The 21,264-nt window shown below is 40.1% G+C and overlaps 3 protein-coding genes across 12 annotated transcripts; 1 reads left to right on the top strand and 2 right to left on the bottom strand.

Annotated features, from left to right (window-relative positions):
• Positions 1-1,409: 1,409 nt before the first annotated feature.
• On the bottom strand, positions 1,410-3,240 carry LOC135631755 (uncharacterized). 2 transcript variants are annotated; one of them, XM_065139607.1, is made up of 3 exons: positions 2,910-3,240; positions 2,364-2,830; positions 1,410-2,132 (listed from the first exon to the last, which is right to left on the bottom strand). In XM_065139607.1, the coding sequence occupies exons 1-3, from the start codon at positions 3,238-3,240 to the stop codon at positions 1,566-1,568; spliced, it is 1,365 nt and encodes a 454-aa protein (XP_064995679.1). In that variant the 3' UTR covers positions 1,410-1,565. The 2 variants fall into 2 exon arrangements, with proteins under 2 accessions (XP_064995679.1, XP_064995680.1); XM_065139608.1 differs by having other exon boundaries at positions 2,364-2,821.
• A 94-nt stretch (positions 3,241-3,334) lies between these two features.
• Positions 3,335-5,219, bottom strand: LOC135631756 (probable xyloglucan endotransglucosylase/hydrolase protein 30). The gene is made up of 4 exons (XM_065139609.1): positions 4,946-5,219; positions 4,748-4,848; positions 4,313-4,521; positions 3,335-3,988 (listed from the first exon to the last, which is right to left on the bottom strand). Exons 1-4 carry the CDS (start codon positions 5,130-5,132, stop codon positions 3,466-3,468), a joined length of 1,020 nt encoding a protein of 339 aa, XP_064995681.1. The 5' UTR covers positions 5,133-5,219; the 3' UTR covers positions 3,335-3,465.
• Positions 5,220-7,204: 1,985 nt separating this feature from the next.
• Positions 7,205-21,264, top strand: LOC103975921 (glycerol-3-phosphate acyltransferase, chloroplastic). Of its 9 annotated transcripts, none has more exons than XM_065139602.1 (14): positions 7,205-7,802; positions 8,461-8,558; positions 9,641-9,727; positions 9,833-9,930; positions 11,334-11,391; positions 12,340-12,441; positions 12,516-12,577; positions 12,679-12,789; positions 14,561-14,639; positions 17,195-17,314; positions 17,392-17,501; positions 19,580-19,729; positions 20,649-20,720; positions 20,798-21,264. In XM_065139602.1, the coding sequence occupies exons 1-12, from the start codon at positions 7,316-7,318 to the stop codon at positions 19,617-19,619; spliced, it is 1,452 nt and encodes a 483-aa protein (XP_064995674.1). In that variant the 5' UTR covers positions 7,205-7,315; the 3' UTR covers positions 19,620-19,729; positions 20,649-20,720; positions 20,798-21,264. The 9 variants fall into 9 exon arrangements, with proteins under 9 accessions (XP_064995674.1, XP_064995672.1, XP_064995670.1 ...); XM_065139600.1 differs by having other exon boundaries at positions 20,638-20,720; XM_065139598.1 differs by having other exon boundaries at positions 17,388-17,501.

The following is a 21,264-nucleotide window of genomic DNA, read 5'->3' as shown; positions in this document are numbered from 1 at the left end:
TGCGGATTATTGAGGCGGCAGCGGAGGAGCGTGAGGGAAGGGCGAGGGTATTGGGCCGGAGGGAGAGAAGGCGGTGGGGTCCGATAAGGTTCGGAGAAGCAGAGGCGGAAGACGAGGATGGGAGGAAGGGAGGCGGGTGACCCATCTGTCTTGTTGTTGTGCGTGTGTTGCGGCAGGCAGAGCGTGAGGTGACAACAGCTGTGGGCGTACGGCAGGGCACCGAAAAGGATCTTCCCGTTTATTATTATTTATTATAAAACAAGATAAAAAAAACTCTGCGACTAATTACATGTTATTCTTTATATTTAATATTTTTTATTTTTAATTAAAAAATTATATCAGTATTTTTATAATTATAAAGTAAAATATTTAATTTTATTTTTTTTATATCATCAATTTTACGGATGAAAGATACAACAAATGTTTTCATATATAGGATAGGGATAAAAATTAATTTTACTAATAAAAAGGTCAAAATCAATAAATACTTTAATAAAATATTTTAAAAAAATTCGCTTCGACTCTACCGTCGCTACCTCTTGTTAGTTAGAGATGAGGTTATGGTATTTCCCATGGTGTTTAGAGAGGACGTTAAGCAGGGATCAATCATGTAGTAATAGTAGTGGAGTCAGAGAAAGTGGTTATTCATTTGCATATGGGAGAATTGATTCTCTAGCATTGACACTATCTCGATAATAATGATTTTTCATAGGGCGTCAACATTGGGCAGAGGATTAGGTCGTCACCAGTGCAGAGAATGTGATCCTCGATGGTTAAGAAGCTGAGAATTTATGTGAATAAGATCTAGTGTAATTACGAAAGGGAGTCAAGAAAGAGACATAGATGTTAGAGGTGAGTCACATTTCGTGGTTCTTGAAGTGGTACTATCGAAAATACCCCTCAAAGCTGATGATCTTGTAGGTGTGGTGGGCACAATAAAGAGGAGTGAGATCAAGGATCGAAGTTGATGATCGTGTGGATGTGATGGCACAATAAAGTCAAGAAAGAGACATAAATGTTAGAGGTGAGTCAAAGTTTACGGTTCTCAAAATGTTATTATAGAAAATGCCCCTCGAAGTTGATGATCCAGTGGATGTGGTGGGCACAATAAAGAGGGGTAAGATCAAGGATCGAAGTTTTGCCATCAATAGTGATCACAACAAAGTTATCGGATTCATCGAGAAAATGGTCGTGAAAGATAGATATTAGAGGTTTGTGTCGCCTATCGGAGTTGATGCGATTACTTGAAATCCAGATATGTAGCCTGCCGGAGTCGGCTTGTGTTGCCACCCAAAAATCAGATCTGGAATCCATCGTGCCACTGTCGGTTCCGAACTTGCATGATGAAAACATGATGCGCACAATGGCAGTAAATAATCCAAAAAAAGAAAAAAAGAAACGGTAGATCTTGCAAATTCTGAGTTGATTTATTCAGAAAATATGACATCGTTCTCCATCCAGATTTTTCATGACAGAAAAGAAGATGAAGATGGTGACATCGTAGAGAAACAGACAGAAAAATGGTGTCACAGAAAGACAACCAAAATGCAACGGCAGCACTGCCCTTAGTCGTCTTCCTCCTTGAACCGCAGGTGCTTCCCCTGCGGCGCAGGGAGGCCCTTCAACACCAACACGCTCGGTGACACCGCCGCTCCACCCATCGCTTCCTCTTCTCCTTCCATCTCATCGTCGCTGTTGTAGATGAATCTCGTGTGCTTCCCTGTGAACTCGAGCAACCTTGGCTCGTCATCCAGCATCGACATCTTCTTCATACCTTCGCACAAGTCGCCCAGCAACTCTTCGTCGTTTGCTTCGCCCTCTTCCTCTTCTTCTTCTGCTGCTTCCGTTTCTTTGGAATCGATGCCTTCTTCTTCTTCTTCTTCTTCAAGCAGCTCGTGGTAGTCGCGGTCGGAGTTGGCACTCGCATGAACCTGAACGGACCAGATGGAGTTGTCATCATCGTCGGGAGACCCCTCCTGGCGACTGCTTTGGCTGCTGCATTGGAATGTCAGCGACGAAGAGATCGTCGAGATGTCTGACGTGTCTGATTTCTCAGGCGAGTCGAACATCAGTGCCCGGTTGATCAGGCATTCTTGAGGGTGGGCTTCCTCTCGATTGAGTGCTGCCACAACCTGAACGAATTGGAGCCCAAACAACGTAAGTAAATTTACCCCAGAGCGTCGCCTCTCATGAAGAAATCGATGATGACAAGTGAAGACACGAACATGGACAGATCAGAAATCGTGAGTTCTATCGGCAAATATAGAATTGGTAAATGATTAACTGGGCAACATTAGAAATGATAGCACAAGGAACTCTAATCAAAGTGGGAATCCATAATCTTACAGGATTTCTTATAGTACCTTCGGATGGTCGTCTTCTACAGGCACAACACAGGGTGATGCAAACCCCGTCGAAGTATAGCCTTCTTTCGAGCAGTTCATGTTGGGGATTTGTGGCGTATTGGCTGGCGTCGGGGCGAGAAGATGAATCGGAGATCTTGAGAGTCCCAGGAGGGAAGGGAAGCGCTGCGGGGGTGGTGGTGGCGGATGTCCAAAAGGAAGCTTATTCACGAGTTCTGTGTCTTCCTCAACCTTCTGCAGCAGCGTCCGCACCTGGCCCCGGAGCACCTCCTCGCCCGACCCGGGGGTCCTCCTGGCTATGACCCGGCTCTTGACCGCCGACGAGGAGGGCGTCTTCTCGACCAGGAAGCACCCGGTCGCGAGCCCTACCACGGGCGAGTCATTGGTGATGTCGAGAAGCGCTGCGCGATCCCCTCCGTTTCTTGGTCTCGGGTGCCACTCCTCATGCTTGCTCTTCTCTGTGCGGTCTAGAATTTTCTAAGTAACAGGAACTACATATCCCCTTATTCGTTGATACATAGATAGAGAGAGGTGGAGTTTGCTCACGGGAGTTGGCGGCTGCGGCGGCGGCCTGAGATCTTGTGACCCTTCTCGTGGAGGATGGAGTTTCCATTGCCAAGAAGAAGAATAGCACACCACCTGACACAACAACGACTACCACAGGTTCCTCTTGCGGATCTTGCGGAGATGAGAGAGATATGAGTGAGGGGGTGTGTGTGGGGAAGTAGAGGAGCAGGGCTTTTAAAGGATTCGAATTGGGAGGAGTGCAACGGTAATATGACCGTTGTGGAACGAGGCCAGAAGAAGTAAACCCTTTCTTTATTTGGTAAAAACTAGCCGTTGGAAGTAATGGCTGGGATGGGTTGGGCTGGGACATGGATCGTTGGCTGGATTCTTTCTTTTCTGGCCCAATAACGAATACTGCCTTTTCTTTGTAGCGCCAACCAACCCCATGATTTTGACAAAGGATCAAACACCAACCCACTTTTGATTACAATGTTTCATCTAACTTTGCCACCTAACCCAAAGAATTAACACAATTCTATCTAAAGATCGTGTGGAGATCGAAGGCATGTACTGCATATGAACAAGAAGATCAAATCTACTCCGGTGGTCGAACGTCCTCCACGGCGCTCGTCTTCAGGCTCCGCCGCTTCGAGCCGCGCACCTCCTTGGGCGGAATCTTGTTGTCTCCCCATTCCCCGAACCTGGTGCGCTCCGAGGAGACGTAGTCGCAGTCGGGGAAGGTGACGTTCCCATACCGATGCTGGTCGTAGCAGAAGGAGTAGATCATGTAACGCTCGCGGAACCGGCGCATGGCGGCCCGCTTCATGGGGGTGAGGATGGCGTAGTCGGCGGACATGAGCTCCTCGACGGCCTCCGCGCACCGGTCGGCGGAGTCCACCTGTTGGATGGGGTCGACGCGGCAGCCGACGAGGGCGAGATCGGAAAAGTGGGCGACGTATGGCTCGTACTTGTAGTCGATCTTGATCCTGCCGTAGGAGGTGGCCCAGGCGGAGCCGTCCCAGATGGTGGCGTACACCGACATGGGCTTCGCCGGGAACTCGCCACCCATGTCGTCGGTCCGGACAACTTCCCTGATGGGGATGTCGTCGATGTAGAATCTGCACGAAGCAGGGAGGAAGCGACGATCACTTCAATTGCATGCATGCCGATTGACTAAGCGTAGACGTAAGAGTTGCATGGTCAAACGCATTCATCCTCGCAAGAACCGAGAGCTCAAGAATGAAGCAGCCAAAAAGATATAGATTAACTTATAATTCGGATGTCATCAGATAACAGCGAGGACTGGAATCATCGCGAAGGAATATAGTGGTTTGATGGTCCGAATTGATCAACCAGTAGATGGATAAGAGCATGCACTCCATATATTATTCAAAGCTGAAATGCAGTTATACAGGAGGGAGGCAGGGAAGTAAATTACATACATGATGGTGTCAGGGGTCCACAAGATGGAGTAGCGGTGCGCTTCCTGGGTGGGATCGAAGGGGACGAGGTAGCGCTCCTCCCGGCCTCGGGTGTTGCTCCCATTCCCAAACACATTGGTCTGGATCCTCCAGTCTTTCTCTCTTACGTTGCCCAAGAACTCGAAGTCCAGCTCATCATGCGTCCAGGGATGAATATCTCCATTCGAAGTCTGCAACATCAATCGGGAGCCACAGAGCTTACCAACACTCACCATGCAGGAGACCCATTCCAATTGCCAAACGTTCAAGCCATCACATTTGACTAGATGCAGCGCTTCATTACATTACATGAATAGGAAGAGTTTCGGAAGAGAAGCGTGCGATATGCTACGGTGATAAAAAACGACAGCAAGACAAAGCTGAAGCAAACAGAAGAATTCAATGCCGTTGACTCACATAGAAGGCGACGACGACGCCGGCGGTGTAATCCGATGGCAACTTAATGGACGCGCTGAAAAATCCGTGATCATACAGGTCCGAAGAGATAAAGCCCGAGCCTGGCTGACACATGTATGCATATGCAGATACGCTCAACGCAGAAAGACAAGGATGAAGGCCACAGCGAGGCGAGAGGGTGACGGGGCTGAGGGTTACCGGAGTAGCGGTTGAGGCTGAGACGGGCACTCCGGCCGTCGGCGGAGCGGATGAGGTTGTCGTTGCCGAAGAGATGGGAGAAGCCCTCGCTGAAGGTTAAGGATGGCACGTCGAAGCCCACCGCCGCAGTGGTGATACACAGGAGGAAGATGAACGCCGTCGGCATACTCCTCGGAGTTGCCGCCATGACGGTATATCTCCTCTAGTTTCCTACGATCCTTTTGTTCTCTTCTTCTCTCTCACCCCTTTTTGTGCTTCCTCTTCATCACTTATAAAGGAGGGAGACAAGGTTTTTATATGATCATTAGCTTTGATTGGATAGTTAAATTACTGAATGGAAGATGGGGACCAGATTCTTGGCCACCAAATATTTGTAATTGTCCAAATATTTTGCGTTTCTTCTCTCACTAAATGACCGCATTGCCAGTTAGCAAGCATACATCAGTTCAAGTCACCCAACGACTGCGTACAATCGACTCCAACGCTCTCCCTCGTAAGGACTACAGTGATTTTAATTTGGTTCAGTTCAAATCTGCATTAAGCCATCATCGAAGAAAGCTGAAGAACGAGATTGGGTTTGAATAGGCTAGTCTTCTCATGACGTGGTGGGACGCAGTTGGGTTGGTTGGACCTCTTCTTTATGCATCTAGAAAATGAATTCACCAGAAAGGTGTGGGAACTTTTGGTGCGACTTTGTTGGCTAGTCACAGTCTTTACTCGTGAGGAAAAAGACTTCGACCTACTCCATCGTGGTATATATTTATCAAAAAGTAATCCTCATATATTTATATACATATATATACGTATGCATGATCATCTTTTTGGGTCAACCATTTTATCACGCCAACTTGATCAATGATACGGACGAAGGTGTGAAAATTATTAAGGGACCTTGTCGATGAAGAAATAGAAGTTTGTTTCTCCGACTACGCCAACATAATGTCCTACCATCCGTTCAGTAGCTCATCGTTCTCATGGCTACAGCAACTTATTCTGTTCTATTCAGTCGTCATGAGATAACGCCAGAATATCTAATTTCATATGCTTGATGCAAATTAACTTTTCCTTTCGTGCTTGCCCTCATATATATAATATAAATTATTATTATTGTTTTCTTCGGAGATAAGCAGAAGCGTAAGCGGGCGACGAAGAAGCTGCATGCCGGGATGGTGACGCGCCACCGACCTGTGTCACCGGAGATTCCACGTCCCTCTCTTTCCTCAAATAAGAAGAGTTGACCAAAGTGGCATATGACACTTGTCTTGCACCGATAGGAATGGAGATCCACGTGGATGGAATCGACGTCGACACATCTCCGTATTTGTTATCGTAATTGCCATCATTATTATTATTGGAACTCAGAAAAAATTACATATACAGGTGGCCGTAAAGAATGGTAGCTCGAGAGGAGCTGTCCGCATGCAAAGCAGCGGGGAAGCCTCCAATTCGGCATGACACACAAGCTTGGATACGACGTACATGGAGGATGCAGTCCGAGCTGTAGCAAGCTAGCTTGTCGAATGCATACGATACCGAAGGGGTCCCGAGTTGTTGTTTGATGACTCGAGAAAACCTTCTTTCTCCCGGTCGGTCTGGCTGTAGCTAGCGGCTTTCTTTTTCTTAATCAGCTTAAGGTAAGGCACAGTTGCTCGGTCCAAGAAAATTGGTTTTCTTTTGGTGAAGGAGTTGATGGAGCTATCGGTTTGTACTCTTTCTGCTGCTGGTTTGATTCCCTCGAGTAGCAGGACCAGCCAGCTCTTGGGATCACGCTCAATTCCACCTATGATCTGATCTTTAATTTGGCATGCAAACACTATATTTCGACACGAGGACTCGAGACGAACTCAGCACTCACGTGCTACATCAACTCGGAAACTTCTCTTCTACCGTCAACATGAATCAGCAAAGATCCTCATCAGACGATCGAGAGCATCGAATTCCTCGAGGTTATCGACCCTGTGTCGGTGGCTGTTTTGGCCACCACGTGTCACGCCAGATGGGACCCCTCCTATTTCCCCACGTCGTTGGATGCTGTGCTGCAACAACTTTCGTGTACTGCTTCAGCTCTCACGTGCCACGTGCGCCTGTAACCAGAGTAATCTATATCTACCAGTGATCCACGTCCGTTAGCCCGCGTGGCATCCACACCAAGCGCGTGCACTTGCAACTGATAAACCGCAAAAGTATTTTCCTCGCCTCATCGGCTGCGTCTCGTTCCTTCCTTTCACAAATAAAAAGAATATTATATATAATGTATATTTTCTTCTTCTTCTTCTTCCTCTTTTTTTCGAATTTATTTTATTTTAAATATCCGCTAGGGAATCGAACCCCTTCTTCGACCAATGAACACTCGATAGCCGCGCCATATACATGCTCTCCCACGCGCCGCCCCCGGCTGCATCCCACCTCGCCAACACAAAGAGAGGAGAGATCGGCTCGGAGCTCGAGGGAGGTCCCGAAGCCATTCTAGGGCTCTCTCGAGACATTTCTTGCGGCGGGATTCTATCTTCTGGGCCGTCGATGAGTTCTTCGGTCGCTTCTTTGACTTCTTGGTCGCCGACCCCGATGACGCTTGCTGCCCCTCCTCGGACTTCTGGCTCGTTCGCTGGAGCGCGTAGGGTTCCAACGACTCGTGGGGCTTCGAGTTTAGGTGGCGGCATTTCGTTAAATTGTTTGATTCGGTGGATGCTGGGGCGGCGCCCGCGCTGGGTCTGCGGTTCGAAGGCTCGGGCGGTGGTGGAGCCCGTTGGGAGGGGTTGGAGGAGCGTGACGAGGAGAGCGGTTCTTGCCTCGGATATGGGGGCGGAGGTGGAGGTCGGGCATTCCAGGTGTTTTCTTAGGGTGCGGAATGAAGAAGGTGCGGTCCTGTTACTAAATTTTTGTTCGAATTCTATTGCGTTTGAGAAGCTTTGAAATTTTTGGTGGTATTTTGGAATGCTATAATTTTGAAATGTGTGTTGTTTATGCGAAGACAATTGTTACTCTGTGTGCTATTTCAAATGCTGAAATTACATCCGGCCCTTGAATTGGTTTGCACAAGTTGGCATGTTGCGTCATCCATACTATGCTTTCATGATGGTTGGTCTGCATGACAGCATAAACTTCCAAAGCCAGAGTAAGTTAAGCACCTCTTTACCTCTCCAGTGTGCTTTAGGCGATGAGCAGTCTGTGGAACGTGATTCATAGCATCATAAATTTACGTTCTTGGATACTGTCAAATTTCTCATCAACTAAAATATTTCTGGTTTAACTATTATCACTAAGCTGTCATAATGTCACATAAATTGTTTGCGACATTGTTTTGTAAATCATTGACATGTTGAAAATATTTGCAAAGCTGTTCAAATTCAGCTAATAGTTGTCCCTGCCTAGTAGAAGTCTTCAATTATTTTTATAAATTACAGGCATGTTGAAAATCTTTTGGACTTAAGCCTCTTGGAAATAGTTATAGTCCACTGAAAAGGACCACGTGATTTTTGTAAAACTATTTATTCCATTCATCTTTTTATCCTTAGAGCTGCTTTCTTGCATAAGGAAGAAAGTTGAAGCTGGAAAACTTTCTTCAGATATTGCTACCAGACTCGAGGAACTATTTTACAACTACTGCAATGCTGTAAGTCCAGCCCAAAATGCAGATACTCCTCATGCATGGATTTCATATAATTATCATTTTATGTTTAGTTAGGTGGCACAATGAGTAAGTTGCTTTCTTAAACTCTTGACATTTTCTTGTGTTCTATCATTTCAGCTGTTAGTTGCACTATAAGGCTCATTCATTAGTCATTACAGGCAACTATATTTTATTTTATTGTATTATATTTTGGTTGATGCAAAAGATGAATGTTCTGGTTATGTCACATTCAAAGTGAAATTACAAAACCTTGATTTTTTTTAGTCCAATCCCTATCAAGGGAGGCATCTTTCTTTTTTGGAATCATGTTGAGTGGTATACCGATATGTATTGGTTGATATCTTTGAATAAAATATAAAAATAAAAATGCACTTAATGTACTATAATCAAGCTATATGTTTTGATACCGATACCTGATTGAACAGTTAGTACCAACTGATAATCGATACCAGGGTTTGAAAATTTGCCTGGATTGGTTTGGATCGTATGGTAAATATCAGGATAATGGAGAACTAGACTGTAGACTAGCCTGATTCAGGAGGAGATATACTGCAGTTGAGCTTATCAACTACTTGATAAGGCATGTTGTCAGAATATCCTTTTGATCTTTCTACCGTTCCTTTCTTTCCAATCTTCGACTGCCACTAATCCTTTTTGGAGGTCACTTTGCTTCTTATGATAATAACTATCCTAGCAGTTTCTGGTTCTAGGCAGCATTTGTTTCTTTCTCCTATTGTAGATTCTCCCCAAAATAAGCTCAACTAGTTAGGCCTATGTTTGTATTTGGGCTTTTCAGTATTTTAGTTCTCACAGAAAAAAGATTTGCCTGCCCTATTTTTGTGGTCAAATTTGTTATCAAATGTATGATATGAGATGGTTTTTAATATTAATATGGAATCATTTTGAAGTAACTTATTTAGATGAGTGGATGACTGTTTTTCTCAATTCCTTTGCTGTGTACTGGAAGAATTTGTTCTATTTTCCATCTTCTTCATTGGTGCATTCACATCCTTTTTGTTCCAAAAGGTAATTGAATGAAAATATTTATCTTTGAAACTTGTCAGGTCATGCAAAGCGGAGATTCTAGTGCAAGCGAGATCATACTGTCAAATATGGCTGTTGCATTTGATCGTATTCTCTTGGATGTTGAGGTTTTCACATTCAACTTTAGCAATATCAAATTGTTTAACCTGGTGTACGTTGTCACTGTTCTAAATGAAGATTTTGGTAATAATGACTCTTTGTATCTCTTGCAGAATCGCTTTAACTTTTCACCTTATCATAAGGCAGTACGAGAGCCTTTTGACTACTATATGTTTGGTCAAAATTACTTCCATCCGTTGGTAGATTTCAGGTAGTTCAATATTCGTGGTTCCTTTGGCCTATCCATTTCTCATTTGATGTGTTACATCCTGATTGGGATCAGCAGCTGCCTTTTAGTTCACTAAGTTGTAATTGATTGATTACACTAATTGTTTGTCTATCATGATTGTATATGTGGTTGGATATGGTTGCTAAATGTTAATTTTAGCATCTAAATCACTGTGCACATATTCTAGATAAGTTTTATTAGTCTTTATTTTTAGTATATTGTGGCATCAATACTTCACGGTGATCAATTTTGCTTTCAGTTTTTTTATGTTCTCATTCATGATATTCCACTACTGTCATCTTGATTCTTTAGCCAATTCTGTAATGAGTCAAGTGGAGTGCAAGATGCACATATTTGTATTAGCTTGCTTTTTCCATGAAAGTTAACTTGACCTTAGTTAAGAAAATGAAGATTGAAATCTTATTTTTCTTGTGGGGAGTAAAGGATGCAACTGTCTTAAGTGTTAAGGCTTTTTAAGTACATCAATGCCAAAAGAAAAAAATGGCCTTTGTGCATGAGGCTTTCGACAATGCAGGATCTAAAGATGGTTAATGTATGAGATTATGAGCACTGCCTTTTGTAAGTGAGGAGGTTGTTTTTGGGACTTCAATTCTGGTCTCAGGTTTCAGAAGAGAAATTATTATTGTGTCAAGGCTTGCCCCTCGAATGCCAAAAGTAACAATCTTATCTCCTCAGCGTGAGAATGCCCTATGTGATTTAAGCTGTTTCCATTTCTGAAGCAGCATAGAACAATGTTTAAGGACAAGTGTGTGGTTCTTGATCTGATAGTTTTTTTATTCTAACGGTGATGACAAGTGCAATGTCTCTGCTGCAACTTGAACAAGTATGACAGTTTGCTATTTTTTACCCAGTGACATTCATTGAGGTTTTTTTTCTTGCTTAATTGCATGTCCCTAAACTGAGCAACCAACATGGTTGAATCTCCTCATTGACATTGGTCTTCTACTTCTATCAGCAGTTCCATTTCTTGCCTGAAACTGACTTGGCAAGGACACTTGTGCTAGGCAATTGCAGTGCCAAACTAATGATTTCAAATAAAATAAGAAATACTCCTTTTTGTTTCATTATGTTTCCAAATATTGTTCAGACTTCAGAGATTAAGATAGCATTTGATGTTTGACCATACGATTATCATATTCTTTCTGTTGCCATTCATTTTGAACAATTTGAATGAAACTGATGAGATTGCCAGTTATACAGCTTTAAGTTCCAAATATGATAGTTGTTTTGTCACAACATATATGGCATACATCATAGGAGACATGAGAATTGCACAAAACAAGCATTCAAATTGTGGATCAAATTCTGGTTGTGAAAATGTATTTTCTTCAATATACTAATGAAGTTTTTTCGTTTATCCTCAGGACATCATATATTGGCAACCTCTCCCTTTTCTTTGACATGGAAAAGAAGCTTAAGAAGGTGCCTCAGTACCATTGATGATTTATTACTGTTAATAATCAAGTTTTGTTGTTTAATAGCTGAAGCTGATTGTGTATTTAGTAGAATAAATATTTTGATTTTATTTGTTTTATTATATGCAATGACAAAATCATGTAAGCTTTGGTTATCAGTTAATATTTGCACTAAAAAAAAAAGATGAATTAGAAGGGCTCCGGCCGTTTGTCACTTCATTGAACCTATATTTGTTAGGAGGTTATCTTTCTTCTACTTGCTGTAGCTTAGGAATTTGGATTATTCCTTTTCGTATAAGATATGCTTGCAAATTAACATGGAAATAGGTTTGGTTACTTGGCATTTACAGCAAAGGTTGTATCGAGATTTTCTATGTTAAGTACGTGCTCAATCATATTACCATATCATTCATCGGAGCTGCAGTAAACTGGTGAAATTGATGCTGTGTTTTTTTATATTAAGGTCAACAATTAAGTCTATTAAAATTGGCATGTCACTATCTTTTGTTAATTTTATCCTGTAACAACCATTAATTGAGATCAATTTGTATGTCTTTTGCTGGCAATTAGCTCTGTTAGAACCAACATCCATAATATCTATGTTTCTATCAGTTTTTCAGTAAGGTTAGGAGATAATTGCCCTAAGAATACATTATCTTTTTCAGTATACTGTTGAATGTCATATATTCCTAGCAATCTTAACAATAAGTATCCTCCACCATGCCCATGTTCCAACAGTGTGGCTAGGATTGAATGACTGGTCTGGATAGTACCCATTGACTCTGATCTCAAAGACGACAATGAAGAGCTTATTTAAATTTTTTTTATTGTTCTCCTAGTTAAAATATGAGTGGTATTTCTGTGTCACATCCTTGAGCTATTCATGCTTTTACTTCTAATTTTGATATATATCTTGATATTTTGTTATAACTTATAACATTGTTTTCTTATGTAGGGCCATAACATTGTTTTGTTCTCCAACCATCAGACAGAAGCAGATCCACCGTTGATCGCATTATTGCTTGAAAGAACAAATCCATATCTTGCTGAAAAACTGGTCAGCCTAGTAGTAGTCTCATTTTCTGCTGTAAGCATTTTAGTGGTATTTAAGTGTTATGTTTTATACCTCAGGTTTTTGTGGCAGGAGACAGGGTTATTACCGACCCACTTTCCAAGCCCTTCAGCATGGGAAGGTTCTTGTCATTTCTTTTAGTCCAACACACTAAATAATTGTAATAAAATATTTCAGCTAACTTGAGGTTCTTGTAATTATTGAAATGCACTCGTCTGCCAGAAATCTTATTTGTGTGTACTCAAAGAAGCACATGCATGATGTTCCTGAGCTCGTTGAAATGAAAAGGAGAGCAAATGCTCGAAGCCTCAAGGAGATGGCTTTGCTTTTAAGGTGTGCCCACATTCTTATACTCTTTAAAAAAAGTGGTGTATAACTTTATGTCTCAGGTAACAAACGCTTTCAGATTTCACATATTATTTTTATTTTTCAAAATTTGAACTTGTTGGTTTATTGGGCATTTTTCTTCCACGGCTAAGTATTAGCTCCAAAAGAGTTACTTACATCCGATCACAAAGTGTTACTGAAATTCTTACATCAGTCCTCCTCCTCGTTTCTTCTCATTCTTCCACCTCTTCTATCTTTCCTCCTCTCTTTTCCCATCTTAACATCTTGGTCGAAATCTGACACAAGGTTTACATTCCAAGGTAGAATTAGCAGGTATTGGCATCAGATTGTCAAATTTGGCTGATTTTATAAATGATGTTTTTCATCCTATTTTGACCAATTTCTGTCTGGTTTTGACCGATTCGGCCAGTGGCTTGGATTTGGAATTGCCGATTCATATGGAAATAAGCTGATTTTGAAAAGTATACATACAGATTCTTTGGCAGTGCTTCTACCTGATCCATGTATAGTTGGTTCCGATAAAGCTAATTTAGTTGTTTGCTGTATATTAAGCAAGCTTTGTCTGCTCATTACTCATTAGTAAGGGTGGATGGAAGTGTAAAAAGAAAATTCTTTTTTCCTTTTAAGATGATAATAAATTACAATATTATGGCCACGGGAAATGCCATATCTCTTTCCAAATGTGAAGTAATGGCTTTGACGCATGTTCCTAGAAGAAATGCATAAGTCATCCAATTTCTTGTGAGCACCAAAATAGAAAATTAATTTACATCAAAACCATATTCCAATAGAATGAATTAAAGAACAATCATATGACATCAAAATATCAAGAAGCTAATGAAAGGTATCAAGCTACCAGGAAGCTAACATGAAATAATTTACTTGAACATACTTGTGTATGCACCTACCACAGCAGAGCATGTAGGTTTGGTCCAAACGCTAGAGTCATGGCTGCTTGTCATGTAAAGAAAATAGCCCACAAAGCCATGAACTATTTAATCCATATTAATGAAGCAAGTAATGTTTCCAGGTAATTCATGATAACATTGAATAATTAAGGAGCCAGTGAGAGCATATTAAAAAGAAAAGTCCATAAAAGATGAAAATCATGCAAAGTAGGTGTGGTTGATTTGTCTTAGCTCTACATGGTAACCATGCATTCTAATCGATCAATTTGTAACATTGAAAAAAAGCATAGTTACCACTGAACCACATCAACAGTGCCTACTTGCATATTTTGACAATCCTTGCTAAAGGAGCTGCACTCTATTCGAAAGCCAAGATTGACAATGAGTTATCATTCACTCTACAGATGCTGATGCTTATAACTGTTTGTTTTAGTAAATGCTACTTACTTTGAAGATGCATTATTGCATTACTGATGACCCTAGTCGAAAAGCTAGCTTGACCATTATATTGATGCTTCTTTCCTTTTCTTTTTTAGTTACTTGTTGACCAATTTTCCATAAAAAGTATTTGAATTTGTATGTGCATTTGCACAGTGGCTATATCTGCAATCTCTAGAGTTCTTGAATTCTTGTAAGTGTTTGATGGTTTCTTGACAGCTCAGCATAAGCAGTTTTTCTCTAAAGATGAGTCATAATTTTCAATCATGAAGCATCTTCTAGTTTATTTAAGAGACAAAATTTTCTAGATACATTTCATACCTATCTCTATATGTCTATCTTTTAAAATTCAATCGACTGTTTTATGATTTTCTACTTGCTGTATGTTGACTCAAAATTATCAAATATAGGGGTGGATCACAGATAATATGGATTGCGCCAAGTGGTGGTAGGGACCGGCCAGATCCACTAACGGGGAAATGGCATCCAGTACATACCCTTGAACACAATTTTTCTTTATTTCTTCAATCTAATTCTTCTGTTATGCATTTCATAATTTTTAAGCATTTAATGGGTTGCACAGTATTTCTTCCTTTTCATAATAAAAAAAGCATTTTTTTTTATTTTCCTTGTTCAGCCTATTTATATCAGCTTTGATGTAATTTTAGGCCTCTCTTGAGAGTTAAACTACACTTTAAATTGGTTTTCCTTAAAAACAGATTTTTGTTATTGATGCCACCATTTTGACCTCCATTCAATTGTGGCTCTTGATATATATTCATCTATCCTGTGATGTGAGGAGACACTATATTGAAAATCTGATGGATACATTATCTTCATTTTCTTTGAAAGTTATGGCTGCATTCTTGCTGCATCTTCTATTGCAGGAGATAGAGAGAGGACATCAAGGTGTAGACCATCTGGTACCTCCTGGGACTAGCTTTGTTGAGGCCTTATCAAATTCGAGAAGTTTCATTTACCTACAAATAGCAGCACAAGGAAATAGCTAACACTTAGTACACTATAAGGTGGGGTTGGGAATGATTCGGATGGGTAAGTATGTGCTGGCAACTATATCTATGGCTGACCTACTGAGGTTGGCCTTGATGCCAATCCAGGAGACTGGAAGAGAGGGGCACTGTGGATACAGATGGTGTGACATTGGACAGAGAGCAGGAGTGTGTTGTGATGTAATGGAGGACTGCTGGTGATGTGAGCATTGGCTATGTGGTGAGAAGTGGCACCCATGGTCGGGGCAAATGGTGGTGCAGAGCCGCAGGCAAGATGGGGTCTGAAGCAGGTCGTGTTGGTGGTAGGAATGTTATGTGATGCTGGTGGTGTGAGGTGGTGGTCTTGAAGGGTCAATTTTGGGTGAAAATCATGATATCCAACATGTGCCAAACATTTCTATATCTATGATCATTTTTGCCATCAGTTGTTTATATTTCATTTACTTTTTCTGCTTTATGGAGGCTTTGTGTATGAAATAGCTAATCCAAACTTATTAATTACTTTATTTGTCTATCAACAGTCTTATTTATCGCAAATTTTAAGCTTGGTAGGGAAAATAAAGGAAGGGGCTTTATGTGAAATTTTAAGAGTGGATCTGCCAGGTCCTCTGAGTCTTTGTTCCTATGTTTTCTGTCAACTTCTACTTTGTTTCTGCCAGGTCCTTTAAATCCATCCTTCTAACCAAGGTTGTAAATAGCGGTCTGACCAAGTATTGGTCTCAATACCTATAGCTTGTTACTGGTACATATTATTCTTTTTGTTTTTCTCTCTATTGTAGTCAATAATGTTGGGTGGTAACAGTCAGTATACCACCCTGTTCTTGTTACATAATGTTTGTTAGGTTACCAGTATTTAAATCCTTGCTTCTATCGACAGTTGTTTCACTCCCATGCTTATGTCAATAGAACTTTTGCTGCTCTGCTGTATCCTGCTACTTATGAACGAGCAGGAAGTGCCACATGCTCTTTTCCTTTGTTTTTTATGTGCTTGGACTTTATTGATTGGAAATAAAACTGGGTAGAAGATTTTCTTTATAATTCTCCACTTTTTTTTTGTCATGATTAATGCCTAAACCTGAGACATTTAGTTAATGAGTGACGTGTTTAAATCTTTCTAAATCTTCTACAAGGTCTTCAATGCAGCTTTTTTTAATTTATGGTAGCTGAAGATTTTAATTGCAGACATTTCTGCTGGAACATTTTGTTTCAATTGGATTTTAATAACAACATAGAGTTCCAAGATATATGTCCCTGTGCCAGCCTGCTATGTTGCAATCAGATCTTGGGTCAAGTGTCTGGTGGAAATTGTGTTATATTTGGTGAATTTGACTGAAAAGTTACTTGAAAGAAGTTTGAATATTGTAAATCCTCATAGAGTGCATGATCAAAGTGAAAAGGGATTCTTGTAACAAAAAAAAAGATTTATGACTTCCGAAAAGGATTAATCCAAGGATTAAAATCTCAGTCTACTACTGAATGATCGGAGATTGATTGGTTCTATGATAGGACCATATAGTTTACCAATTGTTGTTATGGACGGTATTAATTGGTACCAACTGGACAAGCAGAGTCAGAGTTACAGAGAGGTGGCAGTGGAGAAGAGAGAAAAAAAAGGAGAAAAACATAAAAAACAGATAATGTAGCTGTCAACAGCTTATGAAAATAGGAGAAAACAATAAACAGAGATTTACTGGTCACATTAGTACTGGTCAACCTGCTACCCAGTAACTCCAGCATGGTGAGCTTATCAAATGATAAACTCGGTTTGGACCGGACCGGATGAAATTGCCTGGTGTGTGCATTGGTTGGCTGTTGGACCAGTGAATACCAGTCCGTACAGATTGGTATACCAGAAACTTTAAATCATGGGTTAACCAAAGCATTTTTTGTTTTAGCATTTTCTTTTGGTCTATACCAGAGATTTAAAATGATTCTCAATTTATGAGATACTTTGGAGGACCATTCTCCTTGACAACCGATTGTTTTTTCACTTCATTATCATTACACTATTTGTGCTGACAGTAAGGAGTACAGGCATCATTTGATGAATCTTCAGTGAACAATATGAGGAGGCTTGTGGACCATTCTGGTGTAATGGGGCATATGTATCCCCTAGCATTGCTGTGTTATGAGGTCATGCCTCCACCACCAGAGGTATGCTTTACCTAATTGTCGCAGTCTAGGCTTGGTACATTGTATTATGTTTTTATATGAATATTTTCCAAAGGTAGAAAAGCAAATTGGTGAGAGAAGAAAAATTTCTTTTCATGGAATTGGGTTATCTGTGGCTCCAGAAATTAACTTTGATGACATTGCTAGTGGTTGTGAGAACGCTGAAGAGGTCAGTTATTGAGATTTAATTTAACCATCCACATTTTAAGAGACACATGTTATGTAATTTTATATTTTTTATTATCTGTGTTGATATGCTTGTGTCTGATTAAATCATTGATGCCCTTAATGATAATATTTGGTGAGAAATATATTAATTTGTAGAAGCGAATCACAAAGCTAGATTTCTCTTTTACAATTGGTGATTGCCTTATTTAGATTTGTCCAGGAAAAAGGCTCTCGGGTGTAAAACAATAAAACTAAGCCCATGATTCTTGGAAGCAAGTATGGACATAATTATTCTTCATGTGCGACAATTTGCTTTGAGGTGGATCAAGAGAAAGTCTTGAAGAAGGTGAACTAACTAATATAAAGTGTATCTGAAGAAATTACTACAATAGGTGGTAACTCAAATGGTCATAAAGAAGTATGTGTAGGTGCTTGGGATTGTATCATTGTTATTTTGTTAATTTTACAAGTAGATAAATTCTACTGTCAGCCGGACTTGTCAGGCTTTTTGCCTTATCTGTTAGTAAAGACCATGTGACAAGCAAGATGGTGGATACACATTGGCCATATCCTGCCTCATATATTAAGGATGCAATTTTCAAGTTGAACACAGTAGTTGAGAAGAGGAGAGTTGGGTACACCATGTTGTAATGAAAGTTGAGAAGATTTGAACTCAGGTACCTGTATCTTCCTGCTTTCACAAAAGAGGCATCACAGAGGAATAGAATCTGGGTTTTTCTGGACTTCAGATGGTGTGGAGTGTTATAATTTACTTCAGACAATTAAAATTCTATATGAAACTTACTAGAATTAGTTGAAGTTTCTAAAGATGGCTTACCACAGGAGAGAAACGCATTCTGATAAGATAATACAACACATGCTAGTAGCGATATCTTGCAAACATAGGATATCCTAAAAAAGAATTTGCACATCATACCAAGTCTTCGCTGGTACAAATTTGTGATTCCTTTTCGGAAATTAATCTATTGGCGCAATTAATCCAACTCTCATACTTCTGTGCGTATTTCTTTCTACTGCACAATTTATCCAACTCCCATGGTCTTTTGTGCTCATTTCCTTCTATTGGACCTCTCTGGGGTTAAAAAATAGAATTCCAGGCATATGGAGATCACATTTAAGGTGGTACTGATTTTGACTTTTGGAAAGAAGTTTATTCAAGATAATCCTGTTTCCTGTGGGTGCGAGGAAGATCATAGAAGATTCCAAGCATGATAAAGGAGCTGTTGCGATTGACTCTATAGTTTCATACTTTATAGAACTATAAGGCAAGAAAAGGATTCTAGAAATAATTTCTGAATACTTGGGAGATGAGGCTATATTGTCTGAATTAAGGTTACTGATGCTGGCTCTTAAAAGGATTATCCATCTGACATGGTATAATTTAATATATTCTGCTGCAGAAAAAAAGAATTTGAAGTTTCTCTTTATGGCAGTGCTGTCAGCACACCTCTTAGTGGTTTTGCTTTGGACTGGTTTAATATGATTGGTATTGACTCTTATTTAAATTCATGGTTATAATGATGTTTCCAGACTGGCCACTTTTGAGGTATTTGTGGCATGTGGAAAGAAGTTAGTCCAATACAAGTTTCTTGAGGTTGAGCGGAAGATAAAACATCATAAAAGAGGAGTAAGACCAAAGAAGATACAAATTCAATAAAGATCTTTGCCTTCTGATGAAGGAAGGGTTCATACTTGATTTAGCTGGATGGCAGAATAGGATCTATAAATTAATTCCCAAGTAGTTTTTAGTGCATATGAAGATTTTCATGGTAGTCAAATATACATTTAATGCTGTGCCCAAGTTTCTTGTCCTCCTGAGAGTTTTTTGCATCATCCCATCTATTCTCATATAGCAATATTCTCATGTATACATGCTAAAAGAATGTATATGATCCTTTCTATTCGAGATACTTGTTATCATCTGTGAACACTAATATCTCTTTAAAGAAGAATAAAGTAATAGTCCTTTGTATGAATGCAATTTCTCAATCGAAAATAAGCAATCTATTGATCTTTATTTTTTATGTTGGATTCCATGTTTAAAGATTTGTTTTGCAGGCTAAGAAGGCTTTTGTTTGGGCATTGTATGGTTCTGTAATTGAACAATACAATGTGCTTGAGTCTGCTATATATGGATTTCAAGGTCTTAATGCATCAAACTCCATCATCTCACTTTCACTGCCGTGGTCATGAATCTATTGTTTGGAGGTTGTCTCATTATTGAATCATTCTTTTCTTTGCTTTAATTGCTAAAAAATTTCAAAGTTCATGTTTTTCAAGAAACTGAACCTTTTTATCTGCCTTGATTATTTTTATTAGAATCCTTAGTTAGCTATTATTTTTACATGTTCTTTCCATCCTATCAGCCTTGATTATTTTATTAGAATCCTTAGTTAGCTATTATTTTTACATGTTCTTTCCATCCTAAGAATACATGGAGTTTTCACATTCAGGCTTTAATTGGAATTTGCAAGAGGCTTGCATGATGAATGAAAAGAGGATATATAATCATGTGAGCATGTTGGAATCCAATTTGATCATCCTAGTTTTCATACATAAGTTAATGATACACAACTTTCTGCTTCATAAATTGTTAAAAGTTTATCCTCCTTAATTATCAGTTTTCATAGTATGGGTCACATTTCATATAAAAGCATCATGCCAGCCCTTGGGTGGACCAATACGTGCTGGTTGGTATGGTAAGATGGGCATTGTGATGACTGGTACAAGTTAATCACATTGCCGCATGTGCTGGCACAGTCTTGCCACATCACAAACCCCATACAAGACCCCGATTGCTAGCTAGCTTCTTTTGACAAAAACTTACATCTAGTATGTGACTGAAAGGAATCATGATGTGAGTTTCAGGAAGTAGTGACAAATTTCTGATTGACCTCAGGGTTATTCCTTCCATGTATAATTAGCATCTGATTTTTTAACTTCCATTAAGTTTATAGTCTTTATTATGACATGCCTATTTGTCTAGAAACTCATTTTGATTTCATTGTCTGCAATAGTTTGGGACTAATTTATACTTCTCACTTTTGGTTAATTTGCCGTTTGTTTGTCTCCTTTATTTTTGCATAAATTCTGCTGATGGATCTCTTCTTTTTAAGCTATTGGATAGCATAAATACTGAGCTGCTTCAGACATCTACAGCTTTTTGGATGGGAGCACAAATTTTCCTATTGCAGTAAAGGTAAGGGCTTTGTTGTTCTCAAGTTAACTCATGATGAACTTGCTTTCACAAACAACTCAAGGGGACTACATCTATAGGCAAATAAGCTGTGATGCATTGACGAGGAGCAAGGGGTCATTTTTCTTTTCCCTATTAGATTGCAATTTACATCAAACTGCCGGATCAGACTTGGATGCATATTGTAGTCAGGTTACCTGCAGAGGAGGTGCCGTCTCCTTTTGGTAGCTCCAGCAACAAAAGACATTATAAGTCTAGCTGGTGCCTTGCTTCGCTTTCTTCCCAACAACCCTATCCTCGGCACTAACCTATTCTGTAAGAAAACAATTACAGCAGAGACATGCCTCTTGTTTCAGACGTCAGGAGATTCGGAACTTCAAAGGCATGAACTATTACAACAATTCAAATACCTGACACATATTACTAAATCCATCGTGGTCAAGCTCCTTTTGTACAAATGTACTCTGTATTTGCCCATGCATCATACTCCGCAATTTTTGCTGCTTGTATCGAGGTGCTGCAATCCAATTTCTTCTTATTAAGCTCA

Source organism: Musa acuminata, chromosome BXJ3-2, assembly GCF_036884655.1.
Source record: "Musa acuminata AAA Group cultivar baxijiao chromosome BXJ3-2, Cavendish_Baxijiao_AAA, whole genome shotgun sequence".
In the NCBI taxonomy this organism is placed as follows: domain Eukaryota; kingdom Viridiplantae; phylum Streptophyta; class Magnoliopsida; order Zingiberales; family Musaceae; genus Musa; species Musa acuminata.
The sequence above is the reverse complement of the archived record's forward strand: the minus strand, read 5'-3'. Positions and strand labels throughout refer to the sequence as shown.

What these genes read in the sequence shown, in the direction of transcription:
- LOC135631755 (XM_065139607.1), bottom strand. Translation starts at nt 3,240, where the DNA reads ATGTCCCAGCCCAACCCATCCCAGCCATTACTTCCAACGGCTAGTTTT. An exon ending in CGCCGCAGCCGCCAACTCCC is followed by an intron (nt 2,831 to 2,909) that starts GTGAGCAAACTC and finishes AGAAAATTCTAG; the next exon opens with ACCGCACAGAGAAGAGCAAG. An exon ending in TAGAAGACGACCATCCGAAG is followed by an intron (nt 2,133 to 2,363) that starts GTACTATAAGAA and finishes CAATTCGTTCAG; the next exon opens with GTTGTGGCAGCACTCAATCG.
- LOC135631756 (XM_065139609.1), bottom strand. Translation starts at nt 5,132, where the DNA reads ATGGCGGCAACTCCGAGGAGTATGCCGACGGCGTTCATCTTCCTCCTG. An exon ending in CAGCCTCAACCGCTACTCCG is followed by an intron (nt 4,849 to 4,945) that starts GTAACCCTCAGC and finishes TGTGTCAGCCAG; the next exon opens with GCTCGGGCTTTATCTCTTCG. An exon ending in GCGTCGTCGTCGCCTTCTAT is followed by an intron (nt 4,522 to 4,747) that starts GTGAGTCAACGG and finishes TTGATGTTGCAG; the next exon opens with ACTTCGAATGGAGATATTCA.
- LOC103975921 (XM_065139598.1), top strand. Translation starts at nt 7,316, where the DNA reads ATGCTCTCCCACGCGCCGCCCCCGGCTGCATCCCACCTCGCCAACACA. An exon ending in TAACGGGGAAATGGCATCCA is followed by an intron (nt 14,640 to 17,194) that starts GTACATACCCTT and finishes TAAGGAGTACAG; the next exon opens with GCATCATTTGATGAATCTTC. An exon ending in TCATGCCTCCACCACCAGAG is followed by an intron (nt 17,315 to 17,387) that starts GTATGCTTTACC and finishes TATTTTCCAAAG; the next exon opens with GTAGAAAAGCAAATTGGTGA.